Raw genomic sequence first — 27,923 nt, 5'->3', positions numbered from 1 at the left:
TTTACATTACCTTAACTAAATGTTTTTACATTACCTTAACTAAATGTTTTTACATTACCTTAACTAAATGTATTACATTACCTTAACTAAATGTTTTTACATGACCTTAACTAAATGTTTTTATATTACCTTAACTAAAGGTGTTACATACCTTAACTAAATGTTTTTACATTACCTTAACGGTCATCTCTGCTATGAAGATCACAGTGAAGATGTGGTTGGACACACTGAGGAAGACTCTCTCCTGAAAACACAACACACACACACACACACACACACACACACACAGGGTTAGTCAATCTAGCTTCCTGTGAAAACACTATTTTGAAGAAAAAAGAGAAGGGAAATTAATGGGCTTTATCTTACTGTGCTGTGTGGCTGGTCTCACCCAGAGTGATGGTGTGTATCTTACTGTGCTGTGTGGCTGGTCTCTCCCAGAGTGATGGTGTGTATCTTACTGTGCTGTGTGTCCGGTCTCTCCCAGAGTGATGGTGTGTATCTTACTGTGCTGTGTGTCCGGTCTCTCCCAGAGTGAGGGTGTGTATCTTACTGTGCTGTGTGTCCGGTCTCTCCCAGAGTGATGGTGTGTATCTTACTGTGCTGTGTGTCCGGTCTCTCCCAGAGTGATGGTGTGTATCTTACTGTGCTGTGTGTCCGGTCTCTCCCAGAGTGATGGTGTGTATCTTACTGTGCTGTGTGTCCGGTCTCTCCCAGAGTGATGGTGTGTATCTTACTGTGCTGTGTGTCCGGTCTCTCCCAGAGTGATGGTGTGTATTTTACTGTGCTGTGTGTCCGGTCTCTCCCAGAGTGATGGTGTGTATCTTACTGTGCTGTGTGTCCGGTCTCTCCCAGAGTGATGGTGTGTATCTTACTGTGCTGTGTGTCCGGTCTCTCCCAGAGTGATGGTGTGTATCTTACTGTGCTGTGTGTCCGGTCTCTCCCAGAGTGATGGTGTGTATTTTACTGTGCTGTGTGTCCGGTCTCTCCCAGAGTGATGGTGTGTATCTTACTGTGCTGTGTGTCCGGTCTCTCCCAGAGTGATGGTGTGTATCTTACTGTGCTGTGTGTCCGGTCTCTCCCAGAGTGATGGTGTGTATCTTACTGTGCTGTGTGTCCGGTCTCTCCCAGAGTGATGGTGTGTATCTTACTGTGCTGTGTGTCCGGTCTCTCCCAGAGTGATGGTGTGTATCTTACTGTGCTGTGTGTCCGGTCTCTCCCAGAGTGATGGTGTGTATCTTACTGTGCTGTGTGTCCGGTCTCTCCCAGAGTGATGGTGTGTATCTTACTGTGCTGTGTGTCCGGTCTCTCCCAGAGTGATGGTGTGTATCTTACTGTGCTGTGTGGCTGTATGTCCGGTCTCTCCAGAGCGATGGTGATGCAGTTGAGGAAGATGAAGAGGAGGATTATGTGATCAAACATCTTGTGTGTTATCACTCTCTGGCACCACTGACGAAACCTGGAGAGAATGGAGAGAGAGAGAGAGAGAGGGAGAGAGAGAGAGAGAGAGAGAGGGAGAGAGAGAGAGAGAGAATGAGAGAGAGAGAGAGAGAGAGAGAGGGAGAGAGAGAGAGAGAGAGAGAGAGGGAGAGATGTATTACTAGATGTATTTGAAAGAGATAATACACATCAATACATTTTCTATAAATGTGTCAGATTTAGCAGCTAGCTAGTATTCATATGAGATGTTACTTCATCCTTGGAGCCTCTAGCCCAGTCTAGTCCGGTCTAGTCTAGTCTCATCCAAACCAGTCCAGTCTAATCCAGCTTAGTCTAGTTTAATCTAGTCTACTCTTGTCCAGTCCAGTCTAGTCCAGGTTAGTCTAGTTTAATCCAGTCTAGTCTAGTCCAGTCCAGTCTATTCCAGGTTAGTCTAGTTTAATCCAGTCTACTCTAGTCCAGTCTAGTCTAGTCCAGGTTAGTCTAGTTTAATCCAGTCTAGTCTAGGCCTCTCTAGGCCAGTCTACTCTAGTCCAGTCTAATCTAGTCCAGGTTAGTCTAGTTTAATCCAGTCTAGTCTAGGCCTCTCTAGGCCAATCTACTCTAGTCCAGTCTAGTCTAGTCCAGGTTAGTTTAGTTTAATCCAGTCTAGTGTAGTCCAGTCTAGTCCGGTCTAGTCTAGGCCAGTCTAGGCCAGTCTAGTCCAGTCTACTCCTTTCTAGTCTAGTCCAGTCTACTTCTGTCTAGCCAGTCTAGTCTACTGTAGTCCAGTCTACTCCTGTCTAGTCCAGTCTACTCTAGTCCAGTCTACTCTAGTCCACTCCAGTCCAGTCTACCCTAGTCCACTCTAGTCGAGTCTAATCTACTCCAGTCTAGTCCTGTCCAGTCTTGTCTAAACCAGTCCAGTCCAGTCTAGTCCAGTCCAGTCTAGTCTAAACCAGTCCAGTCCAGTCTAGTCTAGTCCAGTCAGTCTAGTCTAAACCAGTCCAGTCTAGTCTAGTCCAGTCCAGTCTAGTTTAAACCAGTCCACTCTAGTCCAGTCTAATCTACTCCAGTCTAGTCCTGTCCTGTCCAGTCTAGTTTAAACCAGTCCAGTCTAGTCTAGTCCAGTCCAGTCTAGTCTAAACCAGTCCAGTCTAGTCCAGTCCAGTCCAGTCCAGTCTAGTCTAGTCTAGTCTAGTCTAGTCTAGTCCAGTCTAGTCTAGTCTAGTCCAGTCTAGTCTAGTCTATTCCAGTCCAGTCCAGTCTAGTCTAGTCTAGTCTAGTCTAGTCTAGTCCAGTCCAGTCTAGGTCAGTCAGTCCAGTCCAAACTAGCCCAGTATAGTCTAGTCTATTCCAGTCCAGTCTAGTCTAGTCTAGTCTAGTCCAGTCTAGTCTAGTCTAGTCTAGTCTAGTCTAGTCTAGTCCAGTCTAGTCTAGTCTAGTCTAGTCTAGTCCAGTCTAGTCCAGTCCAGTCCAGTCTAGTCCAGTTAACTACTAACAGCAGAATAAATATCATATCTATGGTATGAAGCTGTTATTGAAATATAACATTTATATATGAAACACAAAAAACACAAATGAAAGTGTGTGTGTTTCTTTGTGTGTGTGTGTGTGTGTGTGTTTCTTTGTGTGTGTGTGTGTGTGTGTATGTGTGTGTTTGACCCTGTGTGTGTGTGTGTGTGTGTGTATCTCTACCTGTTACACGGGGAGAACAGGTAGAGAGCCCAGTCCTCATGGTCTATACACCACTGGGGCTGATAGGGCTCCAGGAAGAGCTTCACCTGTAAACACACACTCTGAAACACACACACACACACACACACACACACACAGTCAATACACACACACACACACACACACACGCACACGCACGCACGCACGCACGCACGCACGCACACACACACACACACACACACACACACACACACACACACACGTCAATACACACACACACGCACGCACGCACGCACACACACACACACACACACACACACACACACACACACACACGTCAATACACATACACACACACACACACACACACACACAGTCAATACACACACACAAACACACACAGCGTCACACACACACACACACACAGGGTCAAACACACACACACACACACACACACACACACACACACAGGGTCAATCACACAAACACACACACACACACAGCGTCACACACACACATACAGGGTCAAACACACACACACACACACACACCCACCTCCTCAGCCTCCTCCTCCTCCTCGTGGTCGCTATAGTAACGGAGGGTCCCGGCATCAGGGAGGTGAAAGGTCTTCCCGTTACATTCAGGTGGGCGGAGCATCGGCACGGTCAGATACTCCGATTGATCCAGGAGGTCGAGAGACTCCTCCCTGCTCCACCCCCAATTGGGTATGGACCATTCTGACCCCGCCCCCTCTGACAGCAGAGAATCCCTCTCACTTGATTGGCTCCTCCTCTGCTGTAGGCTGGTACCTCGGCCAATGGAAGACCAGCTGGCGCGTCGGCTGTCCCACGGAGACTGACCAATCACAGCACAGCACAGCATAGAGAGACGTTAGGATGTGTGTGTGTGTGTGTGTGTGTGTGTGTGTGTGTGTGTGTGTGTGTGTGTGTGTGTGTGTGTGTGTGTGTGTGTGTGTGTGTGTGTGTGTGTTTGTCCATGTTATAGAATAGTGGAAGTCTAACCTCTCCTCTGGAACCTCCGGGACCCCCAGCTGTTCCATGTTATAGAATAGTGGTAGTCTAACCTCTCCTCTGGGACCTCTGGGACCTCTGGGACCCCTAGCCGTTCCATGTTATAGAACAGTGGTAGTCTAACCTCTCCTCTGGGACCTCTGGGACCCCCAGCCGTTCCATGTTATAGAATACTGGAAGTCTAACCTCTCCTCTGGGACCTCTGGGATCCCCAGCTGTTCCATGTTATAGAACAGTGGTAGTCTAACCTCTCCTCTGGGACCTCTGGGACCCCCAGCCGTTCCATGTTATAGAACAGTGGTAGTCTAACCTCTCCTCTGGGACCTCTAGGACCTCTGGGACCTCTGGGACCCCCAGCCGTTCCATGTTATAGAACAGTGGTTGTCGAACCGCTCCTCTGGGACCTCTGGGACCCCCAGCCGTTCCATGTTATAGACCAGTGGTAGTCGAACCTCTCCTCTGGGACCTATGGGACCCCCAGCCGTTCCATGTTATAGAATAGTGGAAGTCTAACCTCTCCTCTGGGACCTCTGGGACCCCCAGCCGTTCCATGTTATAGAATAGTGGAAGTCTAACCTCTCCTCTGGGACCTCTGGGACCCCCAGCCGTTCCATGTTATAGAACAGTGGTAGTCTAACCTCTCCTCTGGGACCTCTGGGACCCCCAGCCGTTCCATGTTATAGAACAGTGGTAGTCTAACCTCTATTCTGGGACCTCTGGGACCCCCAGCCGTTCCATGTTATCGAATACTGGAAGTCTAACCTCTCCTCTGGGACCTCTGGGACCCCCAGCCGTTCCATGTTCTAGAACAGTATTAGTCGAACCTCTCCTCTGGGACCTCTGGGACCTCTGGGACCCCCAGCCGTTCCATGTTATAGAACAGTGGTTGTCTAACCTCTCCTCTGGGACCTCTGGGACCCCCAGCCGTTCCATGTTATAGAACAGTGGTAGTCTAACCTCTCCTCTGGGACCTCTGGGACCCCCAGCCGTTCCATGTTATAGAATACTGGAAGTCTAACCTCTCCTCTGGGACCTCTGGGACCCCCAGCCGTTCCATGTTATAGAATAGTGGTAGTCGAACCTCTCCTCTGGGACCTCTGGGACCCCCAGCCGTTCCATGTTATAGAACAGTGGTAGTCTAACCTCTCCTCTGGGACCTCTGGGACCCCCAGCCGTTCCATGTTATAGAATAGTGGTAGTCTAACCTCTCCTCTGGGACCTCTGGGACTCCCAGCCGTTCCATGTTATAGAATAGTGGTAGTCTAACCTCTCCTCTGGGACCTCTGGGACACCCAGCCGTTCCATGTTATAGAACAGTGGTAGTCTAACCTCTCCTCTGGGACCTCTGGGACCCCCAGCCGTTCCATGTTATAGAACAGTGGTAGTCTAACCTCTCCTCTGGGACCTCTGGGACACCCAGCCATTCCATGTTATAGAATAGTGGTAGTCTAACCTCTCCTCTGGGACCTCTGGGACCCCCAGCCGTTCCATGTTATAGAATAGTGGTAGTCTAACCTCTCCTCTGGGACCTCTGGGACCCCCAGCCGTTCCATGTTATAGAATAGTGGTAGTCTAACCTCTCCTCTGGGACCTCTGGGACCCCCAGCTGTTCCATGTTATAGAATAGTGGTAGTCTAACCTCTCCTCTGGGACCTCTGGGACCCCCAGCCGTTCCATGTTATAGAACAGTGGTAGTCGAACCTCTCCTCTGGGACCTCTGGGACCCCAAGCTGTTCCATGTTATAGAATAGTGGTAGTCTAACCTCTCCTCTGGGACCCCCAGCCGTTCCATGTTATAGAATAGTGGTAGTCTAACCTCTCCTCTGGGACCTCTGGGACCCCCAGCCGTTCCATGTTATAGAATACTGGAAGTCTAACCTCTCCTCTGGGACCTCTGGGACCTCTGGGACCCCCAGCAGTTCCATGTTATAGAATAGTGGTAGTCAAACCTCTCCTCTGGGACCTCTGGGACCCCCAGCCGTTCCATGTTATAGAACAGTGGTAGTCTAACCTCTCCTCTGGGACCTCTGGGACCTCCAGCCGTTCCATGTTATAGAATAGTGGTAGTCTAACCTCTCCTCTGGGACCTCTGGGACCCCCATCCGTTCCATGTTATAGAATAGTGGTAGTCTAACCTCTCCTCTGGGACCTCTGGGACCCCCAGCAGGTTCCATGTTATAGAACAGTGGTAGTCTAACCTCTCCTCTGGGACCCCCAGCCGTTCCATGTTATAGAATAGTGGTAGTCTAACCTCTCCTCTGGGACCTCTGGGACCCCCAGCCTTCCATGTTATAGAATAGTGGTAGTCTAACCTCTCCTCTGGGACCTCTGGGACCCCCAGCCGTTCCATGTTATAGAATAGTGGTAGTCTAACCTCTCCTCTGGGACCTCTGGGACCCCCAGCTGTTCCATGTTATAGAATAGTGGTAGTCTAACCTCTCCTCTGGGACCTCTGGGACCCCCAGCCGTTCCATGTTATAGAACAGTGGTAGTCGACTCTCTCCTCTGGGACCTCTGGGACCCCTAGCTGTTCCATGTTATAGAACAGTGGTAGTCTAACCTCTCCTCTGGGACCCCCAGCCGTTCCATGTTATAGAATAATGGTAGTCTAACCTCTCCTCTGGGACCTCTGGGACCCCCAGCTGTTCCATGTTATAGAATAGTGGTAGTCTAACCTCTCCTCTGGAACCTCTGGGACCCCCAGCCGTTCCATGTTATAGAATAGTGGTAGTCTAACCTCTCCTCTGGGACCTCTGGGACCCCCAGCCGTTCCATGTTATAGAACAGTGGTAGTCGAACCTCTCCTCTGGGACCTCTGGGACCTCTGGGACCCCCAGCCGTTCCATGTTATAGAACAGTGGTAGTCTAACCTCTCCTCTGGGACCTCTGGGACCCCCAGCCGTTCCATGTTATAGAACAGTGGTAGTCTAACCTCTCCTCTGGGACCTCTGGGACCCCCAGCCGTTCCATGTTATAGAATACTGGAAGTCTAACCTCTCCTCTGGGACCTCTGGGACCCCCATCCGTTCCATGTTATAGAACAGTGGTAGTCGAACCTCTCCTCTGGGACCTCTGGGACCCCCAGCCGTTCCATGTTATAGAATAGTGGTAGTCTAACCTCTCCTCTGCGACCTCTGGGACCCCCAGCCGTTCCATGTTATAGAATAGTGGTAGTCTAACCTCTCCTCTGGCACCTCTGGGACCCCCAGCCGTTCCATGTTATAGAACAGTGGTAGTCGAACCTCTCCTCTGGGACCTCTGGGACCCCCAGCTGTTCCATGTTATAGAATAGTGGTAGTCTAACCTCTCCTCTGGGACCTCAGGGACCCCCAGCCGTTCCATGTTATAGAATAGTGGTAGTCTAACCTCTCCTCTGGGACCTCTGGGACCCCCAGCTGTTCCATGTTATAGAATAGTGGTAGTCTAACCTCTCCTCTGGGACCTCTGGGACCCCCAGCCGTTCCATGTTATAGAACAGTGGTAGTCTAACCTCTCCTCTGGGACCTCTGGGACCCCCAGCTGTTCCATGTTATAGAATAGTGGTCGTTTAACCTCTCCTCTGGGACCTCTGGGACCCCCAGCTGTTCCATGTTATAGATTAGTGGTAGTCTAACCTCTCCTCTGGGACCTCTGGGACCCCCAGCTGTTCCATGTTATAGAATAGTGGTAGTCTAACCTCTCCTCTGGGACCCCCAGCCGTTCCATGTTATAGAACAGTGGTAGTCGAACCTCTCCTCTGGGACCTCTGGGACCCCCAGCTGTTCCATGTTATAGAATAGTGGTAGTCTAACCTCTCCTCTGGGACCTCTGGGACCCCCAGCCGTTCCATGTTATAGAATAGTGGTAGTCTAACCTCTCCTCTGGAACCTCTGGGACCCCAAGCCGTTCCATGTTATAGAATAGTGGTAGTCTAACCTTTCCTCTGGGACCTCTGGGACCCCCAGCCGTTCCATGTTATAGAACAGTGGTTGTCGAACCTCTCCACTGGGACCTCTGGGACCCCCAGCTGTTCCATGTTATAGAATAGTGGTAGTCTAACCTCTCCTCTGGGACCTCTGGGACCCCCAGCTGTTCCATGTTATAGAATAGTGGTAGTCTAACCTCTCCTGTGGGACCTCTGGGACCCCCAGCTGTTCCATGTTATAGAATAGTGGTAGTCTAACCTCTCCTCTGGGACCTCTGGGACCCCCAGCCGTTCCATGTTATAGAACAGTGGTAGTCGAGGACCTCTCCTCTGGGACCTCTGGGACCCCCAGCCGTTCCATGTTATAGAATAGTGGTAGTCTAACCTCTCCTCTGGGACCTCCAGCTGTTCCATGTTATAGAATAGTGGTAGTCTAACCTCTCCTCTGGGACCTCTGGGACCCCCAGCCGTTCCATGTTATAGAACAGTGGTAGTCGAACCTCTCCTCTGGGACCTCTGGGACCCCCAGCTGTTCCATGTTATAGAATAGTGGTCGTCTAACCTCTCCTCTGGGACCTCTGGGACCCCCTGCTGTTCCATGTTATAGAATAGTGGTAGTCTAACCTCTCCTCTGGGACCTCTGGGACCCCCAGCTGTTCCATGTTATAGAATAGTGGTAGTCTAACCTCTCCTCTGGGACCTCTGGGACCCCCAGCCGTTCCATGTTATAGAACAGTGGTAGTCGAACCTCTCCTCTGGAACCTCTGGGACCCCCAGCTGTTCCATGTTATAGAATAGTGGTAGTCTAACCTCTCCTCTGGGACCTCTGGGATCCCCAGCCGTTCCATGTTATAGAATAGTGGTAGTCTAACCTCTCCTCTGGAACCTCTGGGACCCCCAGCCGTTCCATGTTATAGAATAGTGGTAGTCTAACCTCTCCTCTGGGACCTCTGGGACCCCCAGCCGTTCCATGTTATAGAATAGTGGTAGTCTAACCTCTCCTCTGGGACCTCCAGCTGTTCCATGTTATAGAATAGTGGTAGTCTAACCTCTCCTCTGGGACCTCTGGGACCCCCAGCCGTTCCATGTTATAGAACAGTGGTAGTCGAAACTCTCCTCTGGGACCTCTGGGACCCCCAGCTGTTCCATGTTATAGAATAGTGGTAGTCTAACCTCTCCTCTGGGACCTCTGGGACCCCCAGCCGTTCCATGTTATAGAACAGTGGTTGTCGAACCTCTCCTCTGGGACCTCTGGGACCCCCAGCTGTTCCATGTTATAGAATAGTGGTAATCTAACCTCTCCTCTGGGACCTCTGGGACCCCCAGCTGTTCCATGTTATAGAACAGTGGTAGTCGAACCTCTCCTCTGGGACCTCTGGGACCCCCAGCTGTTTCACGTTATAGAATAGTGGTAGTCTAACCTCTCCTCTGGGACCTCAGGGACCCCCAGCCGTTCCATGTTATAGAACAGTGGTAGTCGAAACTCTCCTCTGGGACCTCTGGGACCCCCAGCTGTTCCATGTTATAGAATAGTGGTAGTCTAACCTCTCCTCTGGGACCTCTGGGACCCCCAGCCGTTCCATGTTATAGAACAGTGGTTGTCGAACCTCTCCTCTGGGACCTCTGGGACCCCCAGCTGTTCCATGTTATAGAATAGTGGTAGTCTAACCTCTCCTCTGGGACCTCTGGGACCCCCAGCTGTTCCATGTTATAGAACAGTGGTAGTCGAACCTCTCCTCTGGGACCTCTGGGACCCCCAGCTGTTTCACGTTATAGAATAGTGGTAGTCTAACCTCTCCTCTGGGACCTCTGGGACCCCCAGCCGTTCCATGTTATAGAATAGTGGTAGCCTAACCTCTCCTCTGGGACCTCTGGGACCCCCAGCTGTTCCATGTTATAGAATAGTGGTAGTCTAACCTCTCCTCTGGGACCTCTGGGACCCCCAGCCGTTCCATGTTATAGAACAGTGGTAGTTGAACCTCACCTCTGGGACCTCTGGGACCCCCAGCCGTTCCATGTTATAGAACAGTGGTAGTCTAACCTCTCCTCTGGGACCTCTGGGACCCCCAGCTGTTCCATGTTATAGAATAGTGGTCGTCTAACCTCTCCTCTGGGACCTCTGGGACCCCCTGCTGTTCCATGTTATAGAATAGTGGTAGTCTAACCTCTCCTCTGGGACCTCTGGGACCCCCAGCTGTTCCATGTTATAGAATAGTGGTAGTCTAACCTCTCCTCTGGGACCTCTGGGACCCCCAGCCGTTCCATGTTATAGAACAGTGGTAGTCGAACCTCTCCTCTGGGACCTCTGGGACCCCCAGCTGTTCCATGTTATAGAATAGTGGTAGTCTAACCTCTCCTCTGGGACCTCTGGGATCCCCAGCCGTTCCATGTTATAGAATAGTGGTAGTCTAACCTCTCCTCTGGAACCTCTGGGACCCCCAGCCGTTCCATGTTATAGAATAGTGGTAGTCTAACCTCTCCTCTGGGACCTCTGGGACCCCCAGCCGTTCCATGTTATAGAATAGTGGTAGTCTAACCTCTCCTCTGGGACCTCCAGCTGTTCCATGTTATAGAATAGTGGTAGTCTAACCTCTCCTCTGGGACCTCTGGGACCCCCAGCCGTTCCATGTTATAGAACAGTGGTAGTCGAAACTCTCCTCTGGGACCTCTGGGACCCCCAGCTGTTCCATGTTATAGAATAGTGGTAGTCTAACCTCTCCTCTGGGACCTCTGGGACCCCCAGCTGTTCCATGTTATAGAATAGTGGTAGTCTAACCTCTCCTCTGGGACCTCTGGGACCCCCAGCTGTTCCATGTTATAGAATAGTGGTAGTCTAACCTCTCCTCTGGGACCTCTGGGACCCCCAGCTGTTCCATGTTATAGAATAGTGGTAGTCTAACCTCTCCTCTGGGACCTCTGGGACCCCCAGGCGTTCCAAGTTATAGAACAGTGGTAGTCGAACCTCTCCTCTGGGACCTCTGGGACCCCCAGCCTTTCCATGTTATAGAATAGTGGTAGTCTAACCTCTCCTCTGGGACCTCTGGGACCCCCAGCCATTCCATGTTATAGAATAGTGGTAGTCTAACCTCTCCTCTGGGACCTCCAGCTGTTCCATGTTATAGAATAGTGGTAGTCTAACCTCTCCTCTGGGACCTCTGGGACCCCCAGCCGTTCCATGTTATAGAACAGTGGTAGTCGAACCTCTCCTCTGGGACCTCTGGGACCCCCAGCTGTTCCATGTTATAGAATAGTGGTAGTCTAACCTCTCCTCTGCGACCTCTGGGACCCCCAGCCGTTCCATGTTATAGAATAGTGGTAGTCTAACCTCTCCTCTGGCACCTCTGGGACCCCCAGCCGTTCCATGTTATAGAACAGTGGTAGTCGAACCTCTCCTCTGGGACCTCTGGGACCCCCAGCTGTTCCATGTTATAGAATAGTGGTAGTCTAACCTCTCCTCTGGGACCTCAGGGACCCCCAGCCGTTCCATGTTATAGAATAGTGGTAGTCTAACCTCTCCTCTGGGACCTCTGGGACCCCCAGCTGTTCCATGTTATAGAATAGTGGTAGTCTAACCTCTCCTCTGGGACCTCTGGGACCCCAAGCCGTTCCATGTTATAGAACAGTGGTAGTCTAACCTCTCCTCTGGGACCTCTGGGACCCCCAGCTGTTCCATGTTATAGAATAGTGGTCGTCTAACCTCTCCTCTGGGACCTCTGGGACCCCCAGCTGTTCCATGTTATAGAATAGTGGTAGTCTAACCTCTCCTCTGGGACCTCTGGGACCCCCAGCTGTTCCATGTTATAGAATAGTGGTAGTCTAACCTCTCCTCTGGGACCCCCAGCCGTTCCATGTTATAGAACAGTGGTAGTCGAACCTCTCCTCTGGGACCTCTGGGACCCCCAGCTGTTCCATGTTATAGAATAGTGGTAGTCTAACCTCTCCTCTGGGACCTCTGGGACCCCCAGCTGTTCCATGTTATAGAATAGTGGTAGTCTAACTTCTCCTCTGGAACCTCTGGGACCCCAAGCCGTTCCATGTTATAGAATAGTGGTAGTCTAACCTCTCCTCTGGGACCTCTGGGACCCCCAGCCGTTCCATGTTATAGAACAGTGGTTGTCGAACCTCTCCACTGGGTCCTCTGGGACCCCCAGCTGTTCCATGTTATAGAATAGTGGTAGTCTAACCTCTCCTCTGGGACCTCTGGGACCCCCAGCTGTTCCATGTTATAGAATAGTGGTAGTCTAACCTCTCCTCTGGGACCTCTGGGACCCCCAGCTGTTCCATGTTATAGAATAGTGGTAGTCTAACCTCTCCTCTGGGACCTCTGGGACCCCCAGCCGTTCCATGTTATAGAACAGTGGTAGTCGAACCTCTCCTCTGGGACCTCTGGGACCCCCAGCCGTTCCATGTTATAGAATAGTGGTAGTCTAACCTCTCCTCTGGGACCTCTGGGACCCCCAGCCGTTCCATGTTATAGAATAGTGGTAGTCTAACCTCTCCTCTGGGACCTCCAGCTGTTCCATGTTATAGAATAGTGGTAGTCTAACCTCTCCTCTGGGACCTCTGGGACCCCCAGCCGTTCCATGTTATAGAATAGTGGTAGTCTAACCTCTCCTCTGGGACCTCTGGGACCCCCAGCCGTTCCATGTTATAGAACAGTGGTAGTCGAACCTCTCCTCTGGGACCTCTGGGACCCCCAGCTGTTCCATGTTATAGAATAGTGGTAGTCTAACCTCTCCTCTGGGACCTCTGGGATCCCCAGCCGTTCCATGTTATAGAATAGTGGTAGTCTAACCTCTCCTCTGGAACCTCTGGGACCCCCAGCCGTTCCATGTTATAGAATAGTGGTAGTCTAACCTCTCCTCTGGGACCTCTGGGACCCCCAGCCGTTCCATGTTATAGAATAGTGGTAGTCTAACCTCTCCTCTGGGACCTCCAGCTGTTCCATGTTATAGAATAGTGGTAGTCTAACCTCTCCTCTGGGACCTCTGGGACCCCCAGCCGTTCCATGTTATAGAACAGTGGTAGTCGAACCTCTCCTCTGGGACCTCTGGGACCCCCAGCTGTTCCATGTTATAGAATAGTGGTAGTCTAACCTCTCCTCTGGGACCTCTGGGACCCCCAGCCGTTCCATGTTATAGAACAGTGGTTGTCGAACCTCTCCTCTGGGACCTCTGGGACCCCCAGCTGTTCCATGTTATAGAATAGTGGTAGTCTAACCTCTCCTCTGGGACCTCTGGGACCCCCAGCTGTTCCATGTTATAGAATAGTGGTAGTCTAACCTCTCCTCTGGGACCTCTGGGACCCCCAGCTGTTCCATGTTATAGAATAGTGGTAGTCTAACCTCTCCTCTGGGACCTCTGGGACCCCCAGCCGTTCCATGTTATAGAACAGTGGTAGTCGAACCTCTCCTCTGGGACCTCTGGGACCCCCAGCCGTTCCATGTTATAGAATAGTGGTAGTCTAACCTCTCCTCTGGGACCTCTGGGACCCCCAGCCATTCCATGTTATAGAATAGTGGTAGTCTAACCTCTCCTCTGGGACCTCCAGCTGTTCCATGTTATAGAATAGTGGTAGTCTAACCTCTCCTCTGGGACCTCTGGGACCCCCAGCCGTTCCATGTTATAGAACAGTGGTAGTCGAACCTCTCCTCTGGGACCTCTGGGACCCCCAGCTGTTCCATGTTATAGAATAGTGGTAGTCTAACCTCTCCTCTGGGACCTCTGGGACCCCCAGCCGTTCCATGTTATAGAACAGTGGTAGTCGAACCTCTCCTCTGGGACCTCTGGGACCCCCAGCCGTTCCATGTTATAGAACAGTGGTAGTCTAACCTCTCCTCTGGGACCTCTGGGACCCCCAGCTGTTCCATGTTATAGAATAGTGGTAGTCTAACCTCTCCTCTGGGACCTCTGGGACCCCCAGCCGTTCCATGTTATAGAACAGTGGTAGTCGAACCTCTCCTCTGGGACCTCTGGGACCCCCAGCTGTTCCATGTTATAGAATAGTGGTAGTCTAACCTCTCCTCTGGGACCTCTGGGACCCCCAGCTGTTCCATGTTATAGAATAGTGGTAGTCTAACCTCTCCTCTGGGACCTCTGGGACCCCCAGCTGTTCCATGTTATAGAATAGTTGTAGTCTAACCTCTCCTCTGGGACGTCTGGGACCCCCAGCCGTTCCATGTTATAGAATAGTGGTAGTCTAACCTCTCCTCTGGGACCTCTGGGACCCCCAGCCGTTCCATGTTATAGAACAGTGGTAGTCTAACCTCTCCTCTGGGACCTCTGGGACCCCCAGCAGTTCCATGTTATAGAACAGTGGTAGTCTAACCTCTCCTCTGGGTCCTCTGGGACCCCCAGCTGTTCCATGTTATAGAATACTGGAAGTCTAACCTCTCCTCTGGGACCTCTGGGACCCCCATCCGTTCCATGTTATAGAACAGTGGTAGTCGAACCTCTCCTCTGGGACCTCTGGGACCCCCAGCAGTTCCATGTTATAGAATAGTGGTAGTCTAACCTCTCCTCTGGGACCTCTGGGACCCCCAGCCGTTCCATGTTATAGAATAGTGGTAGTCTAACCTCTCCTCTGGGACCTCTGGGACCCCCCAGCCGTTCCATGTTATAGAACAGTGGTAGTCGAACCTCTCCTCTGGGACCTCTGGGACCCCCAGCTGTTTCATGTTATAGAATAGTGGTAGTCTAACCTCTCTTCTGGGACCTCAGGGACCCCCAGCCGTTCCATGTTATAGAATAGTGGTAGTCTAACCTCTCCTCTGGGACCTCTGGGACCCCCAGCTGTTCCATGTTATAGAATAGTGGTAGTCTAACCTCTCCTCTGGGACCTCTGGGACCCCCAGCCGTTCCATGTTATAGAACAGTGGTAGTCGAACCTCTCCTCTGGGACCTCTGGGACCCCCAGCCGTTCCATGTTATAGAACAGTGGTAGTCTAACCTCTCCTCTGGGACCTCTGGGACCCCCAGCCGTTCCATGTTATAGAACAGTGGTAGTCGAACCTCTCCTCTGGGACCTCTGGGACCCCCAGCTGTTCCATGTTATAGAATAGTGGTAGTCTAACCTCTCCTCTGGGACCTCTGGGATCCCCAGCCGTTCCATGTTATAGAATAGTGGTAGTCTAACCTCTCCTCTGGAACCTCTGGGACCCCCAGCCGTTCCATGTTATAGAATAGTGGTAGTCTAACCTCTCCTCTGGGACCTCTGGGACCCCCAGCCGTTCCATGTTATAGAATAGTGGTAGTCTAACCTCTCCTCTGGGACCTCCAGCTGTTCCATGTTATAGAATAGTGGTAGTCTAACCTCTCCTCTGGGACCTCTGGGACCCCCAGCCGTTCCATGTTATAGAACAGTGGTAGTCGAACCTCTCCTCTGGGACCTCTGGGACCCCCAGCTGTTCCATGTTATAGAATAGTGGTAGTCTAACCTCTCCTCTGGGACCTCTGGGACCCCCTGCTGTTCCATGTTATAGAATAGTGGTAGTCTAACCTCTCCTCTGGGACCTCTGGGACCCCCAGCTGTTCCATGTTATAGAATAGTGGTAGTCTAACCTCTCCTCTGGGACCTCTGGGACCCCCAGCCGTTCCATGTTATAGAACAGTGGTAGTCGAACCTCTCCTCTGGGACCTCTGGGACCCCCAGCTGTTCCATGTTATAGAATAGTGGTAGTCTAACCTCTCCTCTGGGACCTCTGGGATCCCCAGCCGTTCCATGTTATAGAATAGTGGTAGTCTAACCTCTCCTCTGGAACCTCTGGGACCCCCAGCCGTTCCATGTTATAGAATAGTGGTAGTCTAACCTCTCCTCTGGGACCTCTGGGACCCCCAGCCGTTCCATGTTATAGAATAGTGGTAGTCTAACCTCTCCTCTGGGACCTCCAGCTGTTCCATGTTATAGAATAGTGGTAGTCTAACCTCTCCTCTGGGACCTCTGGGACCCCCAGCCGTTCCATGTTATAGAACAGTGGTAGTCGAACCTCTCCTCTGGGACCTCTGGGACCCCCAGCTGTTCCATGTTATAGAATAGTGGTAGTCTAACCTCTCCTCTGGGACCTCTGGGACCCCCAGCCGTTCCATGTTATAGAACAGTGGTTGTCGAACCTCTCCTCTGGGACCTCTGGGACCCCCAGCTGTTCCATGTTATAGAATAGTGGTAGTCTAACCTCTCCTCTGGGACCTCTGGGACCCCCAGCTGTTCCATGTTATAGAATAGTGGTAGTCTAACCTCTCCTCTGGGACCTCTGGGACCCCCAGCTGTTCCATGTTATAGAATAGTGGTAGTCTAACCTCTCCTCTGGGACCTCTGGGACCCCCAGCTGTTCCATGTTATAGAATAGTGGTAGTCTAACCTCTCCTCTGGGACCTCTGGGACCCCCAGCCGTTCCATGTTATAGAACAGTGGTAGTCGAACCTCTCCTCTGGGACCTCTGGGACCCCCAGCCGTTCCATGTTATAGAATAGTGGTAGTCTAACCTCTCCTCTGGGACCTCTGGGACCCCCAGCCATTCCATGTTATAGAATAGTGGTAGTCTAACCTCTCCTCTGGGACCTCCAGCTGTTCCATGTTATAGAATAGTGGTAGTCTAACCTCTCCTCTGGGACCTCTGGGACCCCCAGCCGTTCCATGTTATAGAACAGTGGTAGTCGAACCTCTCCTCTGGGACCTCTGGGACCCCCAGCTGTTCCATGTTATAGAATAGTGGTAGTCTAACCTCTCCTCTGGGACCTCTGGGACCCCCAGCCGTTCCATGTTATAGAACAGTGGTAGTCGAACCTCTCCTCTGGGACCTCTGGGACCCCCAGCCGTTCCATGTTATAGAACAGTGGTAGTCTAACCTCTCCTCTGGGACCTCTGGGACCCCCAGCTGTTCCATGTTATAGAATAGTGGTAGTCTAACCTCTCCTCTGGGACCTCTGGGACCCCCAGCCGTTCCATGTTATAGAACAGTGGTAGTCGAACCTCTCCTCTGGGACCTCTGGGACCCCCAGCTGTTCCATGTTATAGAATAGTGGTAGTCTAACCTCTCCTCTGGGACCTCTGGGACCCCCAGCTGTTCCATGTTATAGAATAGTGGTAGTCTAACCTCTCCTCTGGGACCTCTGGGACCCCCAGCTGTTCCATGTTATAGAATAGTGGTAGTCTAACCTCTCCTCTGGGACCTCTGGGACCCCCAGCCGTTCCATGTTATAGAACAGTGGTAGTCGAACCTCTCCTCTGGGAACTCTGGGACCTCTGGGACCCCCAGCCGTTCCATGTTATAGAACAGTGGTAGTCTAACCTCTCCTCTGGGACCTCTGGGACCCCCAGCAGTTCCATGTTATAGAACAGTGGTAGTCTAACCTCTCCTCTGGGTCCTCTGGGACCCCCAGCTGTTCCATGTTATAGAATACTGGAAGTCTAACCTCTCCTCTGGGACCTCTGGGACCCCCATCCGTTCCATGTTATAGAACAGTGGTAGTCGAACCTCTCCTCTGGGACCTCTGGGACCCCCAGCAGTTCCATGTTATAGAATAGTGGTAGTCTAACCTCTCCTCTGGGACCTCTGGGACCCCCAGCCGTTCCATGTTATAGAATAGTGGTAGTCTAACCTCTCCTCTGGGACCTCTGGGACCCCCCAGCCGTTCCATGTTATAGAACAGTGGTAGTCGAACCTCTCCTCTGGGACCTCTGGGACCCCCAGCTGTTTCATGTTATAGAATAGTGGTAGTCTAACCTCTCTTCTGGGACCTCAGGGACCCCCAGCCGTTCCATGTTATAGAATAGTGGTAGTCTAACCTCTCCTCTGGGACCTCTGGGACCCCCAGCTGTTCCATGTTATAGAATAGTGGTAGTCTAACCTCTCCTCTGGGACCTCTGGGACCCCCAGCCGTTCCATGTTATAGAACAGTGGTAGTCGAACCTCTCCTCTGGGACCTCTGGGACCCCCAGCCGTTCCATGTTATAGAACAGTGGTAGTCTAACCTCTCCTCTGGGACCTCTGGGACCCCCAGCCGTTCCATGTTATAGAACAGTGGTAGTCGAACCTCTCCTCTGGGACCTCTGGGACCCCCAGCTGTTCCATGTTATAGAATAGTGGTAGTCTAACCTCTCCTCTGGGACCTCTGGGATCCCCAGCCGTTCCATGTTATAGAATAGTGGTAGTCTAACCTCTCCTCTGGAACCTCTGGGACCCCCAGCCGTTCCATGTTATAGAATAGTGGTAGTCTAACCTCTCCTCTGGGACCTCTGGGACCCCCAGCCGTTCCATGTTATAGAATAGTGGTAGTCTAACCTCTCCTCTGGGACCTCCAGCTGTTCCATGTTATAGAATAGTGGTAGTCTAACCTCTCCTCTGGGACCTCTGGGACCCCCAGCCGTTCCATGTTATAGAACAGTGGTAGTCGAACCTCTCCTCTGGGACCTCTGGGACCCCCAGCTGTTCCATGTTATAGAATAGTGGTAGTCTAACCTCTCCTCTGGGACCTCTGGGACCCCCAGGCGTTCCATGTTATAGAACAGTGGTTGTCGAACCTCTCCTCTGGGACCTCTGGGACCCCCAGCTGTTCCATGTTATAGAATAGTGGTAGTCTAACCTCTCCTCTGGGACCTCTGGGACCCCCAGCTGTTCCATGTTATAGAATAGTGGTAGTCTAACCTCTCCTCTGGGACCTCTGGGACCCCCAGCTGTTCCATGTTATAGAATAGTGGTAGTCTAACCTCTCCTCTGGGACCTCTGGGACCCCCAGCCGTTCCATGTTATAGAACAGTGGTAGTCGAACCTCTCCTCTGGGACCTCTGGGACCCCCAGCCGTTCCATGTTATAGAATAGTGGTAGTCTAACCTCTCCTCTGGGACCTCTGGGACCCCCAGCCATTCCATGTTATAGAATAGTGGTAGTCTAACCTCTCCTCTGGGACCTCCAGCTGTTCCATGTTATAGAATAGTGGTAGTCTAACCTCTCCTTTGGTACCTCTGGGACCCCCAGCCGTTCCATGTTATAGAACAGTGGTAGTCGAACCTCTCCTCTGGGACCTCTGGGACCCCCAGCTGTTCCATGTTATAGAATAGTGGTAGTCTAACCTCTCCTCTGGGACCTCTGGGACCCCCAGCCGTTCCATGTTATAGAACAGTGGTAGTCGAACCTCTCCTCTGGGACCTCTGGGACCCCCAGCCGTTCCATGTTATAGAACAGTGGTAGTCGAACCTCTCCTCTGGGACCTCTGGGACCCCCAGCTGTTCCATGTTATAGAATAGTGGTAGTCTAACCTCTCCTCTGGGACCTCTGGGACCCCCAGCTGTTCCATGTTATAGAATAGTGGTAGTCTAACCTCTCCTCTGGGACCTCTGGGACCCCCAGCTGTTCCATGTTATGGAATAGTGGTAGTCTAACCTCTCCTCTGGGACCTCTGGGACCCCCAGCCGTTCCATGTTATAGAACAGTGGTAGTCGAACCTCTCCTCTGGGACCTCTGGGACCCCCAGCCGTTCCATGTTATAGAATAGTGGTAGTCTAACCTCTCCTCTGGGACCTCTGGGACCCCCAGCCGTTCCATGTTATAGAACAGTGGTAGTCGAACCTCTCCTCTGGGACCTCTGGGACCCCCAGCCGTTCCATGTTATAGAACAGTGGTAGTCGAACCTCTCCTCTGGGACCTCTGGGACCCCCAGCCGTTCCATGTTATAGAACAGTGGTAGTCGAACCTCTCCTCTGGGACCTCTGGGACCCCCAGCTGTTCCATGTTATAGAATAGTGGTAGTCTAACCTCTCCTCTGGGACCTCTGGGACCCCCAGCTGTTCCATGTTATAGAATAGTGGTAGTCTAACCTCTCCTCTGGGACCTCTGGGACCCCCAGCTGTTCCATGTTATAGAATAGTGGTAGTCTAACCTCTCCTCTGGGACCTCTGGGAACCCCAGCCGTTCCATGTTATAGAACAGTGGTAGTCGAACCTCTCCTCTGGGACCTCTGGGACCCCCAGCCGTTCCATGTTATAGAATAGTGGTAGTCTAACCTCTCCTCTGGGACCTCTGGGACCCCCAGCCATTCCATGTTATAGAATAGTGGTAGTCTAACCTCTCCTCTGGGACCTCCAGCTGTTCCATGTTATAGAATAGTGGTAGTCTAACCTCTCCTTTGGGACCTCTGGGACCCCCAGCCGTTCCATGTTATAGAACAGTGGTAGTCGAACCTCTCCTCTGGGACCTCTGGGACCCCCAGCTGTTCCATGTTATAGAATAGTGGTAGTCTAACCTCTCCTCTGGGACCTCTGGGACCCCCAGCCGTTCCATGTTATAGAACAGTGGTAGTCGAACCTCTCCTCTGGGACCTCTGGGACCCCCAGCCGTTCCATGTTATAGAACAGTGGTAGTCGAACCTCTCCTCTGGGACCTCTGGGACCCCCAGCTGTTCCATGTTATAGAATAGTGGTAGTCTAACCTCTCCTCTGGGACCTCTGGGACCCCCAGCTGTTCCATGTTATAGAATAGTGGTAGTCTAACCTCTCCTCTGGGACCTCTGGGACCCCCAGCTGTTCCATGTTATAGAATAGTGGTAGTCTAACCTCTCCTCTGGGACCTCTGGGACCCCCAGCTGTTCCATGTTATAGAATAGTGGTAGTCTAACCTCTCCTCTGGGACCTCTGGGACCCCCAGCCGTTCCATGTTATAGAACAGTGGTAGTCGAACCTCTCCTCTGGGACCTCTGGGACCCCCAGCCGTTCCATGTTATAGAATAGTGGTAGTCTAACCTCTCCTCTGGGACCTCTGGGACCCCCAGCCATTCCATGTTATAGAATAGTGGTAGTCGAACCTCTCCTCTGGGACCTCTGGGACCCCCAGCTGTTCCATGTTATAGAATAGTGGTAGTCTAACCTCTCCTCTGGGACCTCTGGGACCCCCAGCTGTTCCATGTTATAGAATAGTGGTAGTCTAACCTCTCCTCTGGGACCTCTGGGACCCCCAGCTGTTCCATGTTATAGAATAGTTGTAGTCTAACCTCTCCTCTGGGACGTCTGGGACCCCCAGCCGTTCCATGTTATAGAATAGTGGTAGTCTAACCTCTCCTCTGGGACCTCTGGGACCCCCAGCCGTTCCATGTTATAGAACAGTGGTAGTCGAACCTCTCCTCTGGGAACTCTGGGACCTCTGGGACCCCCAGCCGTTCCATGTTATAGAACAGTGGTAGTCTAACCTCTCCTCTGGGACCTCTGGGACCCCCAGCCGTTCCATGTTATAGAACAGTGGTAGTCTAACCTCTCCTCTGGGTCCTCTGGGACCCCCAGCTGTTCCATGTTATAGAATACTGGAAGTCTAACCTCTCCTCTGGGACCCCCATCCGTTCCATGTTATAGAACAGTGGTAGTCGAACCTCTCCTCTGGGACCTCTGGGACCCCCAGCCGTTCCATGTTATAGAATAGTGGTAGTCTAACCTCTCCTCTGGGACCTCTGGGACCCCCAGCCGTTCCATGTTATAGAATAGTGGTAGTCTAACCTCTCCTCTGGGACCTCTGGGACCCCCCAGCCGTTCCATGTTATAGAACAGTGGTAGTCGAACCTCTACTCTGGGACCTCTGGGACCCCCAGCTGTTTCATGTTATAGAATAGTGGTAGTCTAACCTCTCTTCTGGGACCTCAGGGACCCCCAGCCGTTCCATGTTATAGAATAGTGGTAGTCTAACCTCTCCTCTGGGACCTCTGGGACACCCAGCTGTTCCATGTTATAGAATAGTGGTAGTCTAACCTCTCCTCTGGGACCTCTGGGACCCCCAGCCGTTCCATGTTATAGAACAGTGGTAGTCGAACCTCTCCTCTGGGACCTCTGGGACCCCCAGCCGTTCCATGTTATAGAACAGTGGTAGTCTAACCTCTCCTCTGGGACCTCTGGGACCCCCAGCCGTTCCATGTTATAGAATAGTGGTATTCTAACCTCTCCTCTGGAACCTCTGGGACCCCCAGCCGTTCCTGGTTATAGAATAGTGGTAGTCTAACCTCTCCTCTGGGACCTCCAGCTGTTCCATGTTATAGAATAGTGGTAGTCTAACCTCTCCTCTGGGACCTCTGGGACCCCCAGCCGTTCCATGTTATAGAACAGTGGTAGTCGAACCTCTCCTCTGGGACCTCTGGGACCCCCAGCTATTCCATGTTATAGAATAGTGGTAGTCTAACCTCTCCTCTGGGACCTCTGGGACCCCCAGCCGTTCCATGTTATAGAACAGTGGTAGTCGAACCTCTCCTCTGGGACCTCTGGGACCCCCATCCGTTCCATGTTATAGAACAGTGGTAGTCGAACGTCTCCTCTGGGACCTCTGGGACCCCCAGCCGTTCCATGTTATAGAATAGTGGTAGTCTAACCTCTCCTCTGGGACCTCTGGGACCCCCAGCCGTTCCATGGTATAGAATAGTGGTAGTCTAACCTCTCCTCTGGGACCTCTGGGACACCCAGCTGTTCCATGTTATAGAATAGTGGTAGTCTAACCTCTCCTCTGGGACCTCTGGGACCCCCAGCCGTTCCATGTTATAGAACAGTGGTAGTCGAACCTCTCCTCTGGGACCTCTGGGACCCCCAGCTGTTCCATGTTATAGAATAGTGGTCGTCTAACCTCTCCTCTGGGACCTCTGGGACCGCCAGCTGTTCCATGTTATAGAATAGTGGTAGTCTAACCTCTCCTCTGGGACCTCTGGGACCCCCAGCTGTTCCATGTTATAGAATAGTGGTAGTCTAACCTCTCCTCTGGGACCTCTGGGACCCCCAGCCGTTCCATGTTATAGAACAGTGGTAGTCGAACCTCTCCTCTGGGACCTCTGGGACCCCCAGCTGTTCCATGTTATAGAATAGTGGTAGTCTAACCTCTCCTCTGGGACCTCTGGGACCCCCAGCCGTTCCATGTTATAGAATAGTGGTAGTCTAACCTCTCCTCTGGGACCTCTGGGACCCCCAGCTGTTCCATGTTATAGAATAGTGGTAGTCTAACCTCTCCTCTGGGACCTCTGGGACCCCCAGCCGTTCCATGTTATAGAACAGTGGTTGTCGAACCTCTCCTCTGGGACCTCTGGGACCCCCAGCTGTTCCATGTTATAGAATAGTGGTATTCTAACCTCTCCTCTGGGACCTCTGGGACCCCCAGCTGTTCCATGTTATAGAATAATGGTAGTCTAACCTCTCCTCTGGGACCTCTGGGACCCCCAGCCGTTCCATGTTATAGAACAGTGGTAGTCGAACCTCTCCTCTGGGACCTCTGGGACCCCCAGCCGATCCATGTTATAGAATAGTGGTAGTCTAACCTCTCCTCTGGGTCCTCTGGGACCCCTCAGCCGTTCCATGTTATAGAATAGTGGTAGTCTAATCTCTCCTCTGGGACCTCCAGCTGTTCCATGTTATAGAATAGTGGTAGTCTAACCTCTCCTCTGGGACCTCTGGGACCCCCAGCCGTTCCATGTTATAGAACAGTGGTAGTCGAACCTCTCCTTTGGGACCTCTGGGACCCCCAGCTGTTCCATGTTATAGAATAGTGGTAGTCTAACCTCTCCTCTGGGACCCCCAGCTGTTCCATGTTATAGAATAGTGGTAGTCTAACCTCTCCTCTGGGACCTCTGGGACCCCCAGCTGTTCCATGTTATAGAATAGTGGTAGTCTAACCTCTCCTAAGGGACCTCTGGGACCCCCAGCCGTTCCATGTTATAGAACAGTGGTAGTCGAACCTCTCCTCTGGGACCTCTGGGACCCCAAGCTGTTCCATGTTATAGAATAGTGGTAGTCTAACCTCTCCTCTGGGACCTCCGGGACCCCCAGCCGTTCCATGTTATAGAACAGTGGTAGTCGAACCTCTCCTCTGGGACCTCTGGGACCCCCAGCTGTTCCATGTTATAGAATAATGGTAGTCTAACCTCTCCTCTGGGACCTCTGGGACCCCCAGCCGTTCCATGTTATAGAACAGTGGTAGTCATACCTCTCCTCTGGGACCTCTGGGACCCCCAGCCGATCCATGTTATAGAATAGTGGTAGTCTAACCTCTCCTCTGGGTCCTCTGGGACCCCCAGCCGTTCCATGTTATAGAATAGTGGTAGTCTAATCTCTCCTCTGGGACCTCCAGCTGTTCCATGTTATAGAATAGTGGTAGTCTAACCTCTCCTCTGGGAACTCTGGGACCCTCAGCCGTTCCATGTTATATTATAGTGGTAGTCTAACCTCTCCTCTGGGACCTCTGGGACCCCCAGCCGTTCCATGTTATAGAATAGTGGTAGTCTAACCTCTCCTCTGGGACCTCTGGGACCCCCCAGCCGTTCCATGTTATAGAACAGTGGTAGTCGAACCTCTCCTCTGGGACCTCTGGGACCCCCAGCCGTTCCATGTTATAGAACAGTGGTAGTCGAACCTCTCCTCTGGGACCTCTGGGACCCCCAGCCGTTCCATGTTATAGAACAGTGGTAGTCTAACCTCTCCTCTGGGACCTCTGGGACCCCCAGCCGTTCCATGTTATAGAACAGTGGTAGTCGAACCTCTCCTCTGGGACCTCTGGGACCCCCAGCTGTTCCATGTTATAGAACAGTGGTAGTCTAACCTCTCCTCTGGGTCCTCTGGGACCCCCAGCTGTTCCATGTTATAGAATAGTGGTCGTCTAACCTCTCCTCTGGGACCCCCAGCTGTTTCATGTTATAGAACAGTGGTAGTCTAACCTCTCCTCTGGGTCCTCTGGGACCCCCAGCTGTTCCATGTTATAGAATAGTGGTCGTCTAACCTCTCCTCTGGGACCCCCAGCTGTTTCATGTTATAGAACAGTGGTAGTCGAACCTCTCCTCTGGGACCTCTGGGACCCCCAGCCGTTCCATGTTATAGAACAGTGGTAGTCTAACCTCTCCTCTGGGACCTCTGGGACCCCCAGCTGTTCGATGTTATAGAATAGTGGTCGTCTAACCTCTCCTCTGGGACCTCTGGGACCCCCAGCTGTTCCATGTTATAGAATAGTGGTAGTCTAACCTCTCCTCTGGGACCTCTGGGACCCCCAGCTGTTCCATGTTATAGAATAGTGGTAGTCTAACCTCTCCTCTGGGACCTCTGGGACCCCCAGCCGTTCCATGTTATAGAACAGTGGTAGTCGAACCTCTCCTCTGGGACCTCTGGGACCCCCAGCTGTTCCATGTTATAGAATAGTGGTAGTCTAACCTCTCCTCTGGGACCTCTGGGACCCCCAGCCGTTCCATGTTATAGAATAGTGGTAGTCTAACCTCTCCTCTGGAACCTCTGGGACCCCCAGCCGTTCCATGTTATAGAATAGTGGTAGTCTAACCTCTCCTCTGGGACCTCTGGGACCCCCAGCCGTTCCATGTTATAGAATAGTGGTAGTCTAACCTCTCCTCTGGGACCTCTGGGACCCCCAGCCGTTCCATGTTATAGAATAGTGGTAGTCTAACCTCTCCTCTGGGACCTCTGGGACCCCCAGCCGTTCCATGTTATAGAATAGTGGTAGTCTAACCTCTCCTCTGGAACCTCTGGGACCCCCAGCCGTTCCATGTTATAGAATAGTGGTAGTCTAACCTCTCCTCTAGGACCTCTGGGACCCCCAGCCGTTCCATGTTATAGAACAGTGGTAGTCGAACCTCTCCTCTGGGACCTCTGGGACCCCCAGCTGTTCCATGTTATAGAATAGTGGTAGTCTAACCTCTCCTCTGGGACCTCTGGGACCCCCAGCCGTTCCATGTTATAGAACAGTGTTAGTCGAACCTCTCCTCTGGGACCTCTGGGACCCCCAGCTGTTCCATGTTATAGAATAGTGGTAGTCTAACCTCTCCTCTGGGACCTCTGGGACCCCCAGCTGTTCCATGTTATAGAATAGTTGTAGTCTAACCTCTCCTCTGGGACCTCTGGGACCCCCAGCCGTTCCATGTTATAGAATAGTGGTAGTCTAACCTCTCCTCTGGGACCTCTGGGACCCCCAGCTGTTCCATGTTATAGAACAGTGGTAGTCGAACCTCTCCTCTGGGACCCCCAGCCGTTCCATGTTATAGAACAGTGGTAGTCGAACCTCTCCTCTGGGACCTCTGGGACCCCCAGCTGTTCCATGTTATAGAATAGTGGTAGTCGAACCTCTCCTCTGGGACCTCTGGAACCCCCAGCTGTTCCATGTTATAGAACAGTGGTAGTCTAACCTCTCCTCTGGGACCTCTGGGACCCCCAGCCGTTCCATGTTATAGAACAGTGGTAGTCGAACCTCTCCTCTGGGACCTCTGGGACCCCCAGCCGATCCATGTTATAGAATAGTGGTAGTCTAACCTCTCCTCTGGGTCCTCTGGGACCCCCAGCCGTTCCATGTTATAGAATAGTGGTAGTCTAATCTCTCCTCTGGGACCTCCAGCTGTTCCATGTTATAGAATAACCTCTCCTCTGGGACCTCTGGGACCCCCAGCCGTTCCATGTTATAGAACAGTGGTAGTCGAACCTCTCCTTTGGGACCTCTGGGACCCCCAGCTGTTCCATGTTATAGAATAGTGGTCGTCTAACCTCTCCTCTGGGACCTCTGGGACCCCCAGCCGTTCCATGTTATAGAACAGTGGTAGTCGAACCTCTCCTCTGGAACCTCTGGGACCCCCAGCTGTTCCATGTTATAGAATAGTGGTCGTCTAACCTCTCCTCTGGGACCTCTGGGACCCCCAGCTGTTCCATGTTATAGAATAGTGGTAGTCTAACCTCTCCTCTGGGACCTCTGGGACCCCCAGCTGTTCCATGTTATAGAATAGTGGTAGTCTAACCTCTCCTCTGGGACCCCCAGCCGTTCCATGTTATAGAACAGTGGTAGTCGAACCTCTCCTCTGGGACCTCTGGGACCCCCAGCTGTTCCATGTTATAGAATAGTGGTAGTCTAACCTCTCCTCTGGGACCTCTGGGACCCCCAGCCGTTCAATGTTATAGAATAGTGGTAGTCTAACCTCTCCTCTGGGACCTCTGGGACCCCCAGCTGTTCCATGTTATAGAATAGTGGTAGTCTAACCTCTCCTAAGGGACCTCTGGGACCCCCAGCCGTTCCATGTTATAGAACAGTGGTAGTCGAACCTCTCCTCTGGGACCTCTGGGACCCCAAGCTGTTCCATGTTATAGAATAGTGGTAGTCTAACCTCTCCTCTGGGACCTCCGGGACCCCCAGCCGTTCCATGTTATAGAACAGTGGTAGTCGAACCTCTCCTCTGGGACCTCTGGGACCCCCAGCTGTTCCATGTTATAGAATAATGGTAGTCTAACCTCTCCTCTGGGACCTCTGGGACCCCCAGCCGTTCCATGTTATAGAACAGTGGTAGTCATACCTCTCCTCTGGGACCTCTGGGACCCCCAGCCGATCCATGTTATAGAATAGTGGTAGTCTAACCTCTCCTCTGGGTCCTCTGGGACCCCCAGCCGTTCCATGTTATAGAATAGTGGTAGTCTAATCTCTCCTCTGGGACCTCCAGCTGTTCCATGTTATAGAATAGTGGTAGTCTAACCTCTCCTCTGGGAACTCTGGGACCCTCAGCCGTTCCATGTTATATTATAGTGGTAGTCTAACCTCTCCTCTGGGACCTCTGGGACCCCCAGCCGTTCCATGTTATAGAATAGTGGTAGTCTAACCTCTCCTCTGGGACCTCTGGGACCCCCCAGCCGTTCCATGTTATAGAACAGTGGTAGTCGAACCTCTCCTCTGGGACCTCTGGGACCCCCAGCCGTTCCATGTTATAGAACAGTGGTAGTCGAACCTCTCCTCTGGGACCTCTGGGACCCCCAGCCGTTCCATGTTATAGAACAGTGGTAGTCTAACCTCTCCTCTGGGACCTCTGGGACCCCCAGCCGTTCCATGTTATAGAACAGTGGTAGTCGAACCTCTCCTCTGGGACCTCTGGGACCCCCAGCTGTTCCATGTTATAGAACAGTGGTAGTCTAACCTCTCC

The 27,923-nt window shown here is 52.2% G+C and overlaps 1 protein-coding gene across 1 annotated transcript in view; it reads right to left on the bottom strand.

The window, feature by feature from the left end:
• Window positions 1-27,923, bottom strand: part of LOC106592863 (voltage-dependent T-type calcium channel subunit alpha-1H) — a 72,334-nt gene that overhangs the window by 23,694 nt on the left and 20,717 nt on the right. The window contains exons 9-12 of the mRNA XM_045712369.2: window positions 3,649-3,948; window positions 3,115-3,215; window positions 1,333-1,456; window positions 176-244 (exon numbers count right to left, since the gene is read on the bottom strand). Of these exons, the coding sequence (XP_045568325.2) occupies window positions 176-244; window positions 1,333-1,456; window positions 3,115-3,215; window positions 3,649-3,948 (594 nt within the window). The remainder of the gene's footprint in view (window positions 1-175; window positions 245-1,332; window positions 1,457-3,114; window positions 3,216-3,648; window positions 3,949-27,923) is intronic.

This window comes from Salmo salar, chromosome 02 (genome assembly GCF_965601325.2).
Source record: "Salmo salar chromosome 02, fSalSal1, whole genome shotgun sequence".
Taxonomy (NCBI): domain Eukaryota; kingdom Metazoa; phylum Chordata; class Actinopteri; order Salmoniformes; family Salmonidae; genus Salmo; species Salmo salar.
The sequence above is the reverse complement of the archived record's forward strand: the minus strand, read 5'-3'. Positions and strand labels throughout refer to the sequence as shown.